This window comes from Periophthalmus magnuspinnatus, chromosome 15 (genome assembly GCF_009829125.3).
Source record: "Periophthalmus magnuspinnatus isolate fPerMag1 chromosome 15, fPerMag1.2.pri, whole genome shotgun sequence".
Lineage (NCBI taxonomy): Eukaryota > Metazoa > Chordata > Actinopteri > Gobiiformes > Gobiidae > Periophthalmus > Periophthalmus magnuspinnatus.
This window is the reverse complement of record NC_047140.1, coordinates 3,230,722-3,249,253: the sequence shown is the minus strand read 5'-3', so window position 1 is coordinate 3,249,253 and position 18,532 is coordinate 3,230,722. Positions and strand designations below refer to the sequence as shown.

Genomic DNA, 18,532 nt, shown 5'->3' with positions numbered 1-18,532 from the left:
TGTTTGGACATTTTCTTGTGTGTTAGTTTTGGTTGTGATAGGAGGAGGTGGAGGAGTGTGGACAGAGCCAAAGTTGTCTCCAGAGAGGATTTTTTATCCCAGCTGAGAGTACAGGGGTCACTGGCGAGCAGGGCAGGTCAAGCATCTACTCAATCCTCATCATTTCTCCACAGAGTCCCCCCTAGCCCAGACCTCTGCTCCCTCTTCGCTCATGTGGATTTAGCTTAAACACTGAAACATACATTATTTAATAGAGCTACAGTGTGTCGCATGGTGGGACAGTGGGCAGTCTGTTTCTAGAGTTGAGTTATGCTGCACACACTGTATTAGATTTATAATAGTCATTGTAATAGTTATGTTTTACTGATTTAGAATATTTGTGGAGTTTATGTTAAATCATAGTTTTCATTTTGCATCAAGAATAAATTAGGTTTAAAGAAAAGTATATTGACCAAACCAGTGTTAAACAATAAATGTGTTCAGACCTCCACCAAGGCACTGACTCAATCTCGCAACGATTAAGTTCATATACAGAGCTCAGATGTTAACAGTTGTGGTGCTTGTATTGACAAAATTCTTTGAAACAGAAAAAAAACCCCAAAAGATTAAAAAAAAGATTAGATTCCATAAAGGGACTTACTGTATTTCTTTTGGCTCATCCTCCAATTGTGTTAACCAAGCATGTTTATCCAGTTAATGAACTCGTCATGCAGTCCTGTGCCCTCTGCGATTGGGCCTAATTATCAATTGGATGCCTATCAAAATGTATTGCGTAACATCTTTTGATTATCTTCGCTAATTCTCGATCAACTTCGAACACACATTCATTCCTCATTATTACAGCAGAAAACATCCAGTCGTAATGAACTGCACTGGACTGCGGATTATTACCTCGGCGAAGTATCACTCTCTTATTTGTGCATCTGGAAAGAGAAGCGCTTTCTCCAAATATGACACACGGGGATAAAGTCTTTTGATTAAGCCGTGGGTGGGTCTTATCATTATCCCGGACATATTTTACAGCGTCAAATCGTTGCATTAATGACCTGATTTGACTTTAAAGAGACTATGCCAGCTGGGAGAATATTTGTGGGTTGTAACATTTTCCTATAGTAAAAATAATTGCAATCGAAAAAGCTTGATAAGTTTGATGGATCATTGCTAACTTGGCAAAAAGTGCATCGAGTTTATCCAAACATGTAGTCATCATATTCACAGTTGTGCTCCGGAGATACAGGTCCCTCTGGAGAGCCAGGTGTCCACTCCCATCCGCATCAAAATTCAGCATCTGTAACGTGCACTCGCTAAACAAACATTAACCCGCAAACGGATGCATGAAAGAGAATGCAGTATCGGCTTAACATAAATGGTTAATGTAATGCGATTGCCGGTTCCTGTACACATTCCTATCTGATTGGGCTTCTGCAATGCTTTGAAATTTCTATGCAATAATAAACGCGCATAAACTCAACGTGATTTTAATACATTGTTTATTTCTAATTTATTGCTTTAACATAGAGCGCGCCTGCCAAAATCAGACTGTCAAAAAGTTACATTTTCTTTGGACAAATTAACAAAATAACAATGCCAAAAATGATTAAAACTTGAGTCTTAAGTTTTAGTGGGCCAACTCCAAATCACAGCAATTACTTCAATTATCTTTGTGTGGAAAATTTAGCGTATAGAGTTTCTTCCTTTTGACTAGTTTATTAGCAGTATTAAATAGTTGGGTTTAGCTTCAGGATCCTATAAAGAAGGATTCCGTTTCTTTGGAAGATATCCCAGGCATCGCTGCTTATTCTGCTCAAAAAAGTGAAACAAAACTCCATATTGGGAAACGAAATCATATTTTTATGTGGATTTTTGTGATTATATTGCTCCAAAGTATTTATGAATTCTTTACCAAAGCAGGGTCATTTCTAAAGGTTACATTCACGGAGCATTTACCCCTTTTTTAATATTAATTTTATGATTTTTTGTGATTATTTATGTTTTGATTTGTGTGATTTTTAATGTCTTTCTTATTCTGTAAAGCACTTTGAATTACTTTGTGTACAAACTGCGTTACACAAATAACTGTGCCTTGCCTTGCCACTATAGGCAAAGTTCAAAGTTTACAGGTATAGTTTAGCAATAATATAGTATTGTAAAATATAGAACAAAGTTTAAACAAAAACTTGCACTGCACTTGCAATTAGCATAGTTAAAGGTGCACTGTGTAACCTTTCCTGTTTCCCATTTTCTTGTCTCCATGGAGATGTTATTTCTTACCCCGTAATTTTCTACAGTATAGCATTAAAAACCTATTAAACCACCTGTTCATCTCTGTGTAAACAAGCAGGCGACATCACAGAGTCAAGTATTTTCTACAGCAATAAATACAAGATATGTTTAATGCCCTACTGTGGAACATTCCAGGCAAAGCTCTATTGTCTGTATGGAGACAAGCAGGCGGCGAACCCTGCACTAGAAAAGTTAAGCAGTGCACCTTTAATACTGCTTAAATTTTGAAACCAGCTTTATTTTTTCTCATCAGGGTTTAGTTTTCAGTCAGAATGGTGAAGTGTTTGCATCATTGGAAAATCAAACAGCCGCAGCACTATATGCAGACACAAATCTCTGATCACTTGCTTTGTTGCTATTATTGACTTTGTGCATAGCAGACCCTCCCAGTCCCCCTCCCACAGTGTGCTAGTGGGTCAAGTTCTTGGTGCATTCTCCATGGGGGTTTGGCTGGTGCCCTTGTGCCAACTGCCCCATGGTTCACATATTGAGTTATAACTTGTGACTGCTGTGATCACAACTAATACTAATCATGATTTTCTGGTGTTGCTTCCCTTTCAGAGACTGTGGAGGCTCTGGCAAACGAAAATCGGGTAAGATTTTTCACATATTGTATTTATTTGGTCATTTTTGTCAAAGTGTATGTGAAAATTTCAATGCTATAGCTTGAAATCCATACAAAATAAAGAGAAAATGAATGTTAGCAGACATATCTATACCCCCTGAACTGTAATCACTGTGTTGCCAGGAAACGCAACTAGAATCATCATGCCCAGACAAAAATAGTCTTTAACTTGACCCTCGTGATGGGGAAACCTGCCGTTTTCTGAGTCAGATCTCATTTAGCTCAAAAGAGATGTCAAATTATGTGTCTTCTAAACATTATAATTTCAGAGCTTTAGGGAATATTTAAAAGGCGGCTTGCAAATAGAGTACAGTATATTTTATATCACTTTGTAATGTTGTTAAATGATATCTAATAGTTTCCTGTCTAACGTGTTACAGTAGTCCTAGTTACAGTTACACTTCAGACTTGGAGGAATCCTATGACTTGATATCAGTTCTTGTGGAATTATATACACAGTAAACTGATGTTCAGACCTTTTATAGATGTATACGGTGGTACTTACAGGAGCCTTGCAGGGACATTCTGAACTAATACATTTTAATGCATTTTAATCTTATAGAATTTTTCAATCACAACTTCACTATATAAATTGATATTTTAATAAGATAAGGTAGAACTTGATTGATACTTTACAGTGATATTACGCTGGGGGTGTTCTTCATGTATGTGTATGGCAGAATGTTCATCAGTTACCATGGTGACACAATGCAAACATTAGCAAACATTGACAAAACACTTTAAAGATGGTCTGAAAAATACAAAATGGATTTAAACAACACATTTTCAGGGACCTGTCATCAATTCAAGTGTCCATTGTGCTGTTTAGGTAAAATCTAAAAAAACTTCAGACAGAGCATGCCTACAGTTAGCACCACATGCCCAGGGGACATTGATGACGTCAGCTGCAAGGTATCGATTGATCTCAAAGTGGGGAATTTCTTAAAACATAATTCAGATTGTCAAAATATAAAAATATAAAAAGAACATACCATAGAATTAAGATAAAATTCTATTAGAAGTACAGAAAAAACAAAAAAAAAAATTTTAGGCCGTGGACAAATTTCAGTCATGAAATTATCAAAGTGCCATGGACATTTTGACATTTACAGAAACACATTTAGACACCTTTGACACAGTATGAGATTACCCTCACAGGAAGTGGGCACCTGTTTTCGGCACATAGGAAGCCCACTCGATCTGCTCAAACTGACTGCTGGAATGACATCTATATTTGAAGGTGGAGTCCGATCTAGTGACCTCATCAGGCAGCACAAGAGACTATCAGTGAACAGCTGTTGAATTGTTGCGTGTCCATTGCAGATGTAAGTTGGAATTGTCATATTGCACACATTTTTTCTCAGAACTAGAATACAGTTTTGGGAAGATGTAATTTTGGGTTGGTTATCCGCTCTTTGCCCTCGGAGTGAAACGGGACTCCCAAACGAATGTCATCATGCTTTGAGGCATTGAGACTTTATGTAAGAGAATTCCACATAGACAGGAAAATGGAAAAGTTGTCTTATTTCAGCTGTGTGTGTCAAGCATAAATTCAGACACATAATACTAGATTAATGTGGTTTGCATTTGTGTTGGCTGTCTGGAAACTTTGTCATAGTTTATGTGCATTGTGGTGTGATTTTGACTACAGTGAAACCTAGTAAAACACTAGATATATATTTTTTAAAAACAAAGTAACTTGGCAAGTCAAAATAGTTTGAATTAAGAATATGTTGTCTCGATTTTAGTAAATAAGGATTTTTGCTAGTGGAATAAGTTATAAGAATATTGTTTTGTTTTTTGTTTTTTTCAATCAACATTTTTTTATAGATGCACTTTATGACTTTCTCAGTTGAATGTTCGCCACCTGCTTGTGTCCATGGAGATGCAATTGCTTTGCCTAGAATGTTCCTCTGAATGGCATTAAACTTATCCATCTCTATGGGGACAAGCATGTGATGCTGCCAGGGTCAGTGACAGGTCAGATCTGAGAAGAGGTGTCCCTGTAAAAATGTGAAAATTTGTCTGTGTAATTTAAAGTTACATAGATATTACTTTGACTTTTATTGTAGTCAATCAATGGTTACACAATCACTCACGCAACTTTAACTCCAGAAAATATACGGACCATTTGTCTTTACAATTGCACAACAAAATTGGCTTGGTTTGCAGTGGTCAAGTTTTTTTTTGTTTTTTTTGGGTTTTTTTTTCCCCAAAACACTCTTTTTGTACAATTCCTTGTGCCTCTAAAGTATTGAACCCACAACCTCCTCTAAAACACAGTAGCTAAAGCCTTTGAAATTATGCATGGACATATTTGGGATGAATAGTGGTAAATTCTGAGTTTTATGTGAGGTCCTCTTACAAATTTACTATCTGCACCCAACCCTGAATACCTCCTGTACTGGACTTCCATAGACTATTGCCAGACTGTCATCACTGTCCCCTGCCTGGACACTAGTCTGCTGAGAGATTGATCTGTCCCTTGTAAAGTCGGACAGCAGATAAAGTGCACGGAGGCTGCGGTGAATTTGTGCTGTAGCTGCAGCTTAGACTCTCCATAATTACAGGCTTCTGGTCTCCCTGAAGACTGCACTGAGCTCCTGGCCCAAAGTCCAGAATGTTGCTCCCCACCGCAAAACTGCAACGCTCCGATTTTTCAAGAGCTGTTTTGTACCTGGCAACCTCGGCGAGTCCAGTTTTACATATTGAAAGTACATTAGGAGCCGTTATGGTCGTAATAGTCCAAATCACTCCATCAGTGTCCCATGTCCTCACACAACATTTATTTGTCATAACTACACTGCAAAAAGAAAAACAAAAAGTCAAAATATCTACACTACCAGTCAAAAGTTTGGACACACCTTCTCATTTAATGCAGTATTTTTCTTTATATTTACTACTTTCTGTATTTTTTATACATATCAAAGACATCAAACATATAGTAATAAGATACATGGAAATATGCAGTAAAGAATAACATTTTAAATAACTAAATATTTTTGTATTTTATATTAAAATCCTTAAAGAAGCCACTCTTTACTTTGTTGACAGCGCTGCAAACCCTTGGCCTGAAATGGTTTTCACTTCACAGATGTGTCAGGGTCAAGGAATGCCCAAAGTACAAACCAGGGTTCAAAGTAAATGGTGGCTGTTGTTACATTTTTAAAATCTATGTTTTGCGTTGTTTATTCATGTGATATCACATTCACAAGTTCATTCATAGTTTTGCTGCCTTCAGTGAGAATTTACAATATATAATAATAATCAAGTAAATAAAGAAGAAAAATGCATGAAAAACTGTGTCTAAACTTTTGACCGGTTGAGAACATGAATAGAATCACTGGAATTCAGAATTTTATTTTGATAAATTAATATAGGTTTGATTGATTTTGTTTGTAAGATTAGGTTTTCAGATTTGTTACTGCTTTGATAGTGATCTTGTTTAAACCAAAATGTTTCCTTTGTTGACTGAATAGAAAACACCTTATTTTGCATCAATTGTGCTCCCCCTCATTAGATTTGGAGTTAGCACGTCATCTAGTGGCAGCAGTGGAAATGAAACATGAAAAAAATAAAAAAAAATTAAAAAGCTAGCCATTTAATTAATGTAACTAGCATGCTAATATAAACATGTATTTGTAATTCATACATTTTGACAATAGAAAATGTCTGACTGTGACGTAACTATCTGGGGAAAATTGAAATGGAGTCTGAGACTCTAAGCATGACAATATTGTAAACAGATTTAATGAAAAAACAAACAAAACAATCTTTTTTGCATGATACATGTCCTTTAACATTTGAACCAACATTTATTTTTGCAGTGTAGTGTTTGCGTTTTTCGACACAAACGTGGCCGTACAGGACTCCTGGACAGGAACAGGAACATATGTTGATAGTTGATATAGAGTTATGTCATCCTCTTTGGGATTTGCTCATGCATTATAATTATATGGCTCACTGGAACACATCTGTAGCATTGTCTTATAAAAGTTAAATGGGGTGATGTGAGTTACTTGTTATTGCGGTGAATGATTCCAATGATTCCAAAACAGATTGTCCACACAGAGAAAAACAAGAGGTAAGGGTGTAAATTTTGAGTCAAATTTTGTAAACACTTTTAAATTTGCACTGCGTACATTTTTGAGTGAAGTGTATGCTACCTGCTTGTCTTCATGGAGATGTTATTACCAAGAATGTTTCACGGTATGGCATTACACATGTCTGTCTAGCATTTATTTCATTACACCAGTTTTATTGCCTTGAAAGACATGTGTTCTTACAGTGAAGTCACCTCACAGATCTGACCTGTAACTCTGCCTGGTGGAGCTACCAATAGTTTCCTGTTAGATATCACATATTAATGCCATACTGAGCAACATTCTAGACAAAGTTACACAGTGTTGCTTTAAGATGTGATATTAGAGCTTGTTTTTGTTAGACGGCATAAATCTTGCATTGAAGATATGAACTCACTACTCAGGGAAATATAAAAATAGAATAGGCAGCAGACTGTAACGAATAATTTATTGAATGATTGAGCAAAAACGATCTCTTGTGTTATGTTCTTCGACTTTTTAGTAGGGCCTAAATTGCAGTACAAAACTATTAGTCCAAGCAGTTGTTGTACATGCTGTTAACATGTTGTAAGTGACCATTAGCTTCCTCGGGATGTAATTATTTCCAGAGCTTGTACCCAAAGGCAAAACTCATTATGCTGCGGCATCAAAAACTGTTGCAGTGGACAGCAAAATTTACCATAATAACCCTTTTAGCATTTCCACATTTATATATGGGATGTAGCGTATGGGAAAGCAAATGTGTGTTCCACTGTTGACATTTGCAGTGTTTAGTAACACTACAACTACAAGACATTATTTGAATTACTGCTATAGTAAATTATATGGACACAGTCTATGCATCATATTTCTTACGGGTACTCTATATTTACTGGTTAAGTATAGTAAAGTAGTAATAAAAATATACTAAAATGGAGAAATTAAGCCATTGCTAGATTCTTGTTTGGTTCTAGCTTCTTGTTTGGCTAGCCTAGGTGTGCCACTGTCTCATGAGCCAAAGGGCCAACAGCACTCATACTTGTTAGTCTAGATTTTTACCCATTTAACTACCACACAGTCTCTGAAATGGTTTAAATTAAAGCTAAAGCATGTAACTTTTTAGAGATAAAATCATGTATTTTCATTTTGGCTCTGTTTATTGCGCTGTAAAACATAGAAATACACGAATCCTCACTGACTCTTATTTGGTCTGGAGGATGGCTTCCTCCCGCTTGTTTCCACGGAAATGTTGTTCCTTTGGCTAAAATCTTCCACAGTTTGGCATAACGCATATCTGTCTCCATGGAGAATGTTCCTAAGTATGGTTTTAACTTTTTTTCCCCCATGGAATCGTGCAGGTGACATGCCACCTCCAGAAACGTACATACTGTACCTTGAAGTTAATAGATATAGTAATTTAAGTATAAATTCTTCTTAAATTTGTTTTCTTTTTTATGATTTAATCAATGATACGTATTGTCACCTTAGAATTAAAGAGTTCTATCTGTGTTCTGGGATGTTCTAAGACATTAAGGCTTAAAGTTCTGACCACTCACAGAGCACAATGGAACAGGGAAATGGGGTTGTGTCACGTAAACCAAAGAAATAAGCCAAAGCCTGCAAAATCCTGGATATAAAGTGGACATAAGGTATTCAGAAACAAGAATATATGAATAAGTCAATTTAGCCAAAAATGTTACATAGAACCCTATAAACCTATAAACCCTATAAATCCCACACAAACCTTGAAGCACTTGTTTGTATGCACGATGTCTCAATATCATGTTTGAGGACAGGCATAAATCTATTCCTAAAATCTAATCAATGAACTCTGAGAAACAGGCAGATCCAAAGCGACTATAGGGAAAAAGTGCTTGAGTGCTTGGGGATGTAGTGCATGTGAAAAGCAGATGGGGAGAAGAGCAGAGGAGGGTTACGTGGCAAGTGGAAACCATTCTGTCTTTTTATACACGTGTGTGCTTGTATTTGACCTCTAGGGGGCAATCAGCTGCACAGTTACAGGGTAAATGCTAGCGGGTAGTAAAGGGTTAACTTGTGGTTGGGTGGTTGTGTGGGCGGGTCCCGGCGCCCAAGTGTTTATTTGTATATATGTGCAGATGGATAAGATGTTTGAACTGCTTGAGGAAACTATTAAGTCAGTGGAGCGCTACCAACAAGCAAACACTGTGCCATCTGTGTTTCTCAATGAATGATCAGTTACTCATGTAGTGCCCAGTAGACATGGGGACTCCACAAACATAAAAAGTACAGTTTATAAGTATTATTTCACTCACACCTACTGTAAATATGGGGAAACAGTTGGCAGTGGTGAAGTGTGCCTTTGTTGTGCTTGTGCTCCTCCTCTGATGAAAATAGAGGGCTGTAACTGATAAGAGCCATTTGATACTTTCATATTTTGATTTACAGTGTAATCCCTCAGTCACACAGGCTTGTTCTATATTAACGACTTTTTGAAGCTGTCGTTATGTAATGTTTTTGTAAAGCACATTAAGCTGTTTAAAATCACTATAATAGGGCAAGTATAGTAGCCGAAAATGTACTCAAGAAAGTAATGTTACTCAAGTACAAATTGAATGAATAGTACAAATAGTGGTCAAAGGAATTACTCAAGTAAGAATTAAAAGGAATCTGGGGAAACTAGTACTACTACTTTTGCAAGTGTAATGGTCTGCATCTGTTTTTTGATTTGAAGTTAATGTAACTGGACAACTAAAACATCAAATACTACAACAAAAAAAAATCTAAGTGCAAGAAATCATGTTCAAATCATGTAATACTGGCACCATAAAGCTTTTGTCACTTATGTATTACTGAAGTAAAAGTAATAAGGATGGCGCTAGAAAACTACTCTGAGAAGTAAAATTTACAATAAAACAGTAAAAGCACAATTCATTTTAAAAGTACTCAAGTAAATGTGACAGAGTACTACCCATCTCTGATTAGAATGAACACAGACTAATGAGGGTAGTTTAGGTACTTTTCTAGTGGTGCAAATAAATTGGAGTTGCCTGCTAGTTTTTATTGGCTGCTGCTTTTGATTACTTTAATGTCCTTTTTCCAGTGGGAAAATGTTTTACCTGACCTTGCTAATTTGAAAAAAGTGGCAGTTTTGTTTTGTTTTTTTTACATCGGATGCCCTTCCTGTTCCTCCCTGCATCCCGCCACCCACAACAAATAACTCACACTTCAAGCGAGATTTGAAAACCACTGACCTTCATCTGAAATATTCACATGCAATATTAAACTGTACTTATATAGAAAAAAGATCTCCACTTAAGTATACTCTGACTGACAAGTACAAATTCGGTGTTCACCACATTTGAGGCGAGTGCGATGGCAGCCAATTCTGTGGTTTGCACTTCCTATTCAAGCTCCCAGTAGTGGATTGTCTTTTCATTTCTCAATTATCAGAACAAATGATCTGCGTAGGAACCAAAGCTAACATAAGCCTTGTGAGTAGATGGAGTACTTCATATAAAGCGTCACTTAAAGGCACCGTACCTGATTTTAACTGTATTCAAAATGTGAAAAAAAGAAGTCATTTTAAACAGTTTGTAATGTTTTTTCCTCACTTACCTTATGCATTCTGAGTATCCTGATTATTCACCAGAAACTTTCAGAAGTCAGAGTGGACTTTTGCAGACTCAACTAGGACAACTAGGATGCTAACCGTGTACTTCATGATTCTCAGACAATAAAACGCATTCAAATTGGATACAGACAGTGCACGTCAGGAGCTGCTTATACAATATATCCGTACTGGGGTAAGATAAATTTTGCTCAAATACATGGGAAAAAAATGGAGTACAGGGTCTTTAACACATCTACTCTGCCATAGTTCAGGAGGCCACGCTCTCATTAAGTCTTAATCTCTGCCCTATGATGTACAACGGCTATCTATAAACAACCCCACCCGTGAAAGCGCCGGTAAATCTGACACACGGAGGTGAGTAAAGACGTCGTCAGCAAAGTCAACAGGCCCCAAAAACAAAAGCTAATATTTCAGCCTCGTCCAGGAAATGAAATGTTTTGCAACAGCGGGGAGACAGGGCCAGAACAAGACGAAACGTGTGTGAGAAAAATGCAATGAAGCAAACAGCGTATGGGATAATTTCAAATGAGCTACGATTACGCTGGGACTAAAATCTCGTATAAATTCATATGGATAAACACCAGTTACAGTAAAATGCATCGGAGCAGAGATGTTATTCCATCATTCACATTCCTGGGCGTTTTATTTTATAGCTTGTACAAGTTATGGGCTATGAAGGGACTGTAACACTATTAGCCACTCTCTATGTTTACATCCATTCCCACTTGGATACACACACGTGCTTCCTGGTTACGCCCGTACAGTGCATTCACTCTTCGTCATCCTCATCCTCACAAGGGACAAGACGATAAGTCATCATCAGTGGGAGGAAGCAGGAGAATAACATTTGAGAAGACACGGGTTGATGGGCTTAAGAGAAAGACTTTTCCCAGACTGCATAATATCATTGTCCACATGCTTGCTATGACAACATTGGCATAAAGTAAAATAAATCGATACATTGATTATCAATATTTCATTGTTATGCTTTTTGGTCACAGCTATGCATTGTTGATGGAACGCAGACCCATATGATGACATACAACCTTAATTCTTGCACTAACTCGCCAAGAGATTTTTTGACTTTTTCCTAGAGGAGTTTGTAATAGTCATTATGAGCCCAGTAGTTTATACATATGTTGGGATGATCTGGTAATCTGATAATTATCTAATCCAACAGAGACTTGTACTCAGGTTAACTGTAAAAGTATACATGTGGGAATATACAGTGAATATAAACAATACCAAGGCTTTTAAAATGACGCTAACAGCCCCAGATTAGAGCTGGATTGAAATACTAGTCTTTAATATCGATACCTAAGCAGTGAACGATATTTGTGTAAAATGCAATAGCAGTATCAGGACATGTCTAATATGTAGCAGATCTTAAGGTATAGGTTTATGGTCAGGAATCTTTATTTGAAGGATTGACCTATTGTGCGTGATTTAAAGAACAAGCAGAAAATGCTTAAAATGAGTCTGGCAATGAAATATGAACTTAAAACTGTGCAGGGTTTCTATCTATGACATCACAATACTGGGAGTGTTTGTGTTACATGGTATTACTGAAAACAGCGTGAATGAAGCTAAATATTTTTCAATGAGGGAACAATATTTTAACATAGTTAAATGCTCAAAAAAGCCAACTTAGTATAATATATTTTATTTTATGTTGTTGAGGGAACACGCAGTTTAGGAACCCAGGACCTTTTATCATTGTGAGGTGAAAATACTAACTTTTTTGCTTTAAGGCTATCTAATGAATGCAAACGGGGCACTTTTAGAACTTTTTTGCATATATAAATTAAAGTTTCACTATGGATCTTTAAAGTTGAGCGTTCCACAGTACAGTATTAAGCTGATCTTATGTTGATTAAATTACATTTGTTTTTATTGTTAAGAAATACCTGATATCTGACTGTGACTTGTCTTGGTACTTCACCTGTTTGTCTACATGAAAATATAGATTGAATGCCATACTGAGGGAGATTTCAGGCGAAGAGACAACTGTGGTGGTGGACTCGGAAAAGTTACATAATCCTTCTTTTCCCAGGCATCGTTGAATTGTGAATATTGCCATTGAGCATTGCTGCCATCTTGTCCAGCCTGAGGCCACTTTACCAGCGCTGAACGGGTTTGAGATGTGCAGAATTGGCTGTGTGCTGGGCCTTTGTGTGGCTCATGAGCTGCAGATGTGCTGTTGGACCGGGACACTACAGTGCTGTTCAGTGTAGCACAGCAGATGCATTCATGTCATTGAAATAGTATGTGGCCCTCAGGGAGCACAGGCAGACCGCAAACAAATACGGCCATGGATTTCTCCCAGTATCAAACGGCTTAAGACTGGGCTAAAGAACTTCTCATTATTAAGATATAACAAAGTGGTATTGCATTTGACATAAAACAATAGGAAAGTAGAGGGATAAAAAGGGATTAGAAAAATAACAAAATGTGATTTCCCTTAAAGATCTAACAAGCTAGTTAAAAGAACTTCAGATAATTGTGGAAAAGTGGATGTGTATTCAAATTGACAGTATTATGGTCGATGTTTGTAACTACATTGAGGAAAATCCCATTGAGGGAACTGAGGTGAATTTCTTTCGAGATTGTGAAGGAATCCAGAGAATAAAACATGCAAACTATAATTGAAAAATAGATGTATACATTCTGAGAAAATCATATGCACATGCTGTAATAGCTTCACTGCAGACCTGCATGGAGTGGTTTATTTCCCAAATGACTGAAAAAATATACTTTGTCTGGGATAGTACATTAAACATTGCCACCTTGTAAGTAACTGATGTCATGTACTTAAACTTTGCAGCCACAAAGTCCCTTGTTAAGCTTTTGAAGTGTTTGTATGTATTTACACTTTGCAAAAGCAGGTTAATAAAATCCACAGAAGAGTTGTTAAAAGGCATAGCCAAGAAATAAGAAGGTAGGCAGCTGTTAATATTTAGTACCAGCCAGACATGCCATTTGAAATATCTCTTCTTTTATATTTAATAGTGCAAGTATCCATTCTATACTATTCTCAAAAATGTGTGTGTTTTATGGTGTTCTGCATATAACACTGTGATATTACAAAAGTTGTACAAATGTCAAGTTTCATGGACAACCATAGCAATACTGTCTTCTAAAGGCAAATTTTACCATCCGCTGGCATTTGGTAGAAAACTGTTCTGGTCTGATTTCTGCCTTCCCTTTTACGGTACATCACCACAAACATCATTCCAACGCAGTGTGGTGCTGCCGGACCATGCCAGGCCCCATTTAGCTGCAGTTATCGATAGTAAGCAACACTGCTCATTCCTACCTGTATCACCTCAAAAAGAGTGTCTATGGAGGGGTAGGGGAAAATATAAATTTTTAGAGCAATGATATCTTGAATTGAGGAAAATAAAGGTTACTCAAACATGCATGACTAAATACCACTTTGAGTAGGTGAATGAGAAGGGAAAACAATTATGGTTAAACCCTCTTAAAAGCCTATGTTTCCTTAATATGCTTTCAGTCAATCTTTAAAATGTATTTGTCTTTCACAGTTCTACTAAAACAGTAAAACTTTCATCCACATTTTTGAATCAAACATTTTTTCATTTTCGATTTGCCAGATCAGCTATTTGGGAGGAACAGCCGGCTAATCCACAGCGTCTAGCTTGTCTCTTATCTTAAGATTTAAGACCTTAAAACCTATTGGACTGCCGAACCCCTTTTTCCACACTTAGAATAAAATGCAATTACTCTTTCCATAAACTGTTTAGAGGGGGAAAAGTGCTATTTGGACCCGTGACATAACTCTCTTGGAAACATTTGCTAATTATGTAGGTCAAAGCTAACTTTTTCCCTCCCCCAAAAGACGCTAGAGATCACTATATACAATGGCAGACTGCATACACAGAAATATGACCTAAGTGTTTATAGCTTTCTTAACATTATTCAAACAAACCACTTTAGTAGATTGTTTTATCAGCCTGCTGACCTTTAGGGGGCGTATAACTGTAAACAAAAGATTATGAAGCGTGCATACGGCAGCTATAGTGTTGTTTAGGTTTGACTCTGTGGTCAGCAGAAGCCCACGTTGAGCTGTAAACTTCACGTCAGCTGGGCCAGACTGAAGAATGGACTAGCCTTAAGCCATTTTCACTGCTTATAGATTTTTCTTCATTGGGGATTCATTAGCGGTGCGTGAAAGGCTTGGGTTACTCCTATGAGGGCTGGAATGAATCTATTTAGAGCAGAAAGGTATTAAATGGGAAGTTTTAAATGTAAATTAGGTAATTATCTTATAGTACTTAACGAAACTGCCGACACCAAGTTCAGCCTCAGAAAATATTGGGTTTCCATAGGTTATTACTGGACTTAATCTCCAACAAAGTAGATATACCGTTTTCATAAAGCTAAATTAAACTATATTAGGTCTATGCCAAAGTGCAAAGTGTGTGAACTTTGAATGTTTGTTTTATTTTTGTATAATCATACCTTTGTATTATACTCCAGTGCAGTGGTTGCTGAATAGTGGCTGCCAGGAGAAGTTGATAAGTTTGTTTATACAGAGAATTAGTGTTGAAAACATATGTGTATGTTGATGCAAGCATGTTTAACCAAGTAGACCCTTGTGGTTCACGTTATTCGAAAGTTTAACCCAGTGCTAGAAGTTCAAGGTATGCTCCACATTTCACACTGAGGTCACGTTCCTCTTTGGAGGAGCAAGTAGGTAGAAAAGGCTTGAAAAATAGATGAATGATGTGTTTGACAAAGGTAGTGTTGCACACAGTATATGGAACAGCAGTAAAATAAAGTAGATCAGCTTTATACTTCCTACAGATTCAGACTTGGTAAAAGTGTGTCATTGCTGGTGCCTACACAGTTAACTTGTTGAACTCCTCACTGAGGCTCTCATTGGCTAAGGCAGAGCTCTAGTGTTTCAGGCAGGCAGAGGCCAGCCCCTTCATCTGGTTCTATTTAAGGCCCCAGTGGCGGCTGGTGTGATTGGCGTATGCACTACCCCCTACTCTTCCTCTGCTCAGCCCAGTGCTGGAGAAGGAGCCTTTTTAGCAGATGGTTTATTTTCCAAGGGAAACCATTTCTTTCTGTGCTGTCCTCAACTGGCTCTCACTCCTTCCCTCACTGCACTCTCACTATTCCTTTATCCCGGCTGTGTTTGCTTGCATGTCCTGCCTTCGTTTGTTGTTGGACCATGAGGATGCTCTAACACAATGGATTTTCTCCAAATGATAGCCTGATGCTTGAAGTTAGTGCAGGGAGTCAGATGACCTCTCTTGTTGACTTGGAGGTGGTTGCAGCTCTATGGCTAGACTCTCAGGAAGATGCACTGAGCCGTGTGAATCTGGTGATTGGCTGATCTGTGGTGACAAACTGGCCTATGGCACAGCGGGTGCCCAGCAACCGTGCTCGTGGACCTATGGCTGGCAGCTGGCTGACGGCATGTTTTTTTCCATCAACTCCAGGTTTGGACTCCTCCGACCCCATGCTCCTGGAACAATATGTGGTGGTGGCCAACTATGAGAAACAAGAGCCTTCGGAGATCAGCCTCCAGGCAGGCGAGGTGGTTGACGTCATCGAGAAGAGTGAGAGTGGTGAGTAATCACAACAAAAGCATGACACAAACTCAGTTTAGTGTTGATAAGCTCCCCGCTGCAGTGCTGGACCCTCTCACCTCTTTGTCCACAGCGTGCAGTGTGTAGCCCTATCTGGAGGCTCGCTTTGGCCCGCACTCAGCCCTGTTTTTCCCCCAGTTGGTTTAGGCTGGGGGCCAGAATGTTTCCTCTCTCAAAAAGAATGTCTTCCAGACTTGTATTAATTATTTCACCTCACATTCAAGGAAAGCCAGTAAGACACGCTGGAGTTAGCAGTGCCAGCTGAAGAGTCCTGAGTCAGCTGTTTGACTGGAAAAGACTCATTGTGGCTCAGGATTATCAATCAGCCTGTTGTGGTTGTTCTGAGTTTAGTGGAGTAAGTTATGCAACTTACAAGGAAATATGGTTCAATTGTTATACACAGCATTTCATGGTATAACTTACTATAAGTAATTAAAACATGGATACTTGTTCTAGGACAATATACATACAGTATAGATCATGTGTTGGCATCATGTTGTGAGATATTCATCCTATAATGTAACTCTCCAGTTATTTCCAAGCTTGGCCCTACTACAAACCGCACATGGACTTTTAAGCCTCACATGAATAACTAACAGTGTGATTTGTTAAGGCAACCATGTGGTATTTTTTCTTCCCATATTGCACTTTCTTACATTCACACACAGGCATAACTGGTTTATATTCCCCATTCCATTAGCCATATTAATGACTAGATTTGACATGCTATTGAGAAATTGCCAACTCAGTGATACAGATATATAGACAACACAGTTTGAAATGGATGGAAAAAAATAATGCATGTATACAAAGTGAATTTCCACTCAAGTCTCCTTAAAATATTCACAGTATTGTCACGCTCAGTCAATCGTAATACCACATTTATGCAGGCCAGGTCTGTTAACAGCCTTGCTCAATTACACAGTAACTTTGCCAGTTATTGGAATCACACTGACATTTCAGCATACCCTGTGACCTACAACCACCACACTTTGTACAAAGAGAAAAAAGCTTAGTATTTCTGTTGTCCATTTAGTTTTAATGGCGTGCAGAAACAGTAAAAAGGACAGGGGAAGTTTAGGTTTCATGATGGTTGTGGAGAGCGGCCCCTGGTACACTGGCCGTAGGGAGGACAGGCAGTGGAGCAGGAGATGCTTTGAAGTCTTATACGTAGCGGCTCTGGCTCGAGCGTATTTGTTTTCACTCCTGGCCCCGCTAGGATCTCCGCCCGATGGGGAGCCTCAGCCCAGCGGATATTCCAACACCTTGAAGTCCTTTTATCAGGGGGGCCTTTAAGTAAAATCTCCTCCTCCAATGACCCAGACAGTAGGCGAAGACTGCTTGGTAGAATGGAATTTTTGGCTACGACATACTCATAGGTTCAATTTGTGGTTTGAAAATGGTTAGCAATGTTTTTAAATCTCTGCATCTTTGTAAGATAAGCTAGCACAAGTCTGCTTGCAACTAACTGCCTTGAGGTGGATACCATGGTGTAAAAGTTCATCTAGTTTAAAGACATGGCATAAACAGTAAATCGTAGGACTATACAATATTGGCAAAACTATATGTATTCTGTAACAGTATTTTTTAAATTTAGGTATTTAAAAGGGAAATGCATATTAATGAATGCCAGAATTAGTCCTTTGGCTACTTTCTATCTATTCAACTCTGTTAAAAAGTGTTGAGGTTTAAGTATTGGACAAATGACTGTAAAATTACTCATTAAAATGCAGAAATGGCACTTTATACCCTTATTTAGAACTTTACAACATATTAATTACAAAAAAGTCATAAACAATATACTCATCATTGACATTTTGCACATCCTTATAACAACATTCACAATATTATCTATTTATTTGATCATCTGCCCACCTCAAAATCATGTGAGCTTTTGCAGTTAAGTATTTTCCTCATAGCATTAACATTTATGTTTTATTCCGGATGCCCTTCCCTCCCAAAACACCTAATCCCATTTATTCAGACCATGTCCTGTTGTGACATTGTGAGAGTCAATTAGAAGTACTTGAAAAACAGCACTGTCCAATTCAAACTGTAGTGACAGTTTCCAGCAGCACAGCTAGCGGCTAACTAAATCTCTGCACCTCCTGCTATGGCGAGCCAGGCTAACTCTGCTCCATTTGGCCGACTGACTTCACCGAGTCCTGCTGCCAAACCCAACAGGGCCAGGTGTGTGCTCAAGATTTCAGGACCCATTACATTCTGTGTCCATTCTTTTGTCTAATGAATACAGACTTATAATGACTCTGGCAGACCGATCTGAGAATTGTAATTTTGGAATTTGTACTGCCACAGGTACTAAGAGCAA

General features: G+C 38.0%; 1 protein-coding gene across 2 annotated transcripts in view; it reads left to right on the top strand.

Moving 5' to 3' along the window:
• LOC117382169 (SH3 and PX domain-containing protein 2A-like) overlaps nucleotides 1-18,532 on the top strand; it is a 64,728-nt gene that overhangs the window by 21,005 nt on the left and 25,191 nt on the right. For both annotated transcript variants that reach the window (XM_033979236.2, XM_033979235.2), the window contains exons 6-7: nucleotides 2,845-2,876; nucleotides 16,054-16,182. In XM_033979236.2, the coding sequence (XP_033835127.1) occupies nucleotides 2,845-2,876; nucleotides 16,054-16,182 (161 nt within the window). The remainder of the gene's footprint in view (nucleotides 1-2,844; nucleotides 2,877-16,053; nucleotides 16,183-18,532) is intronic.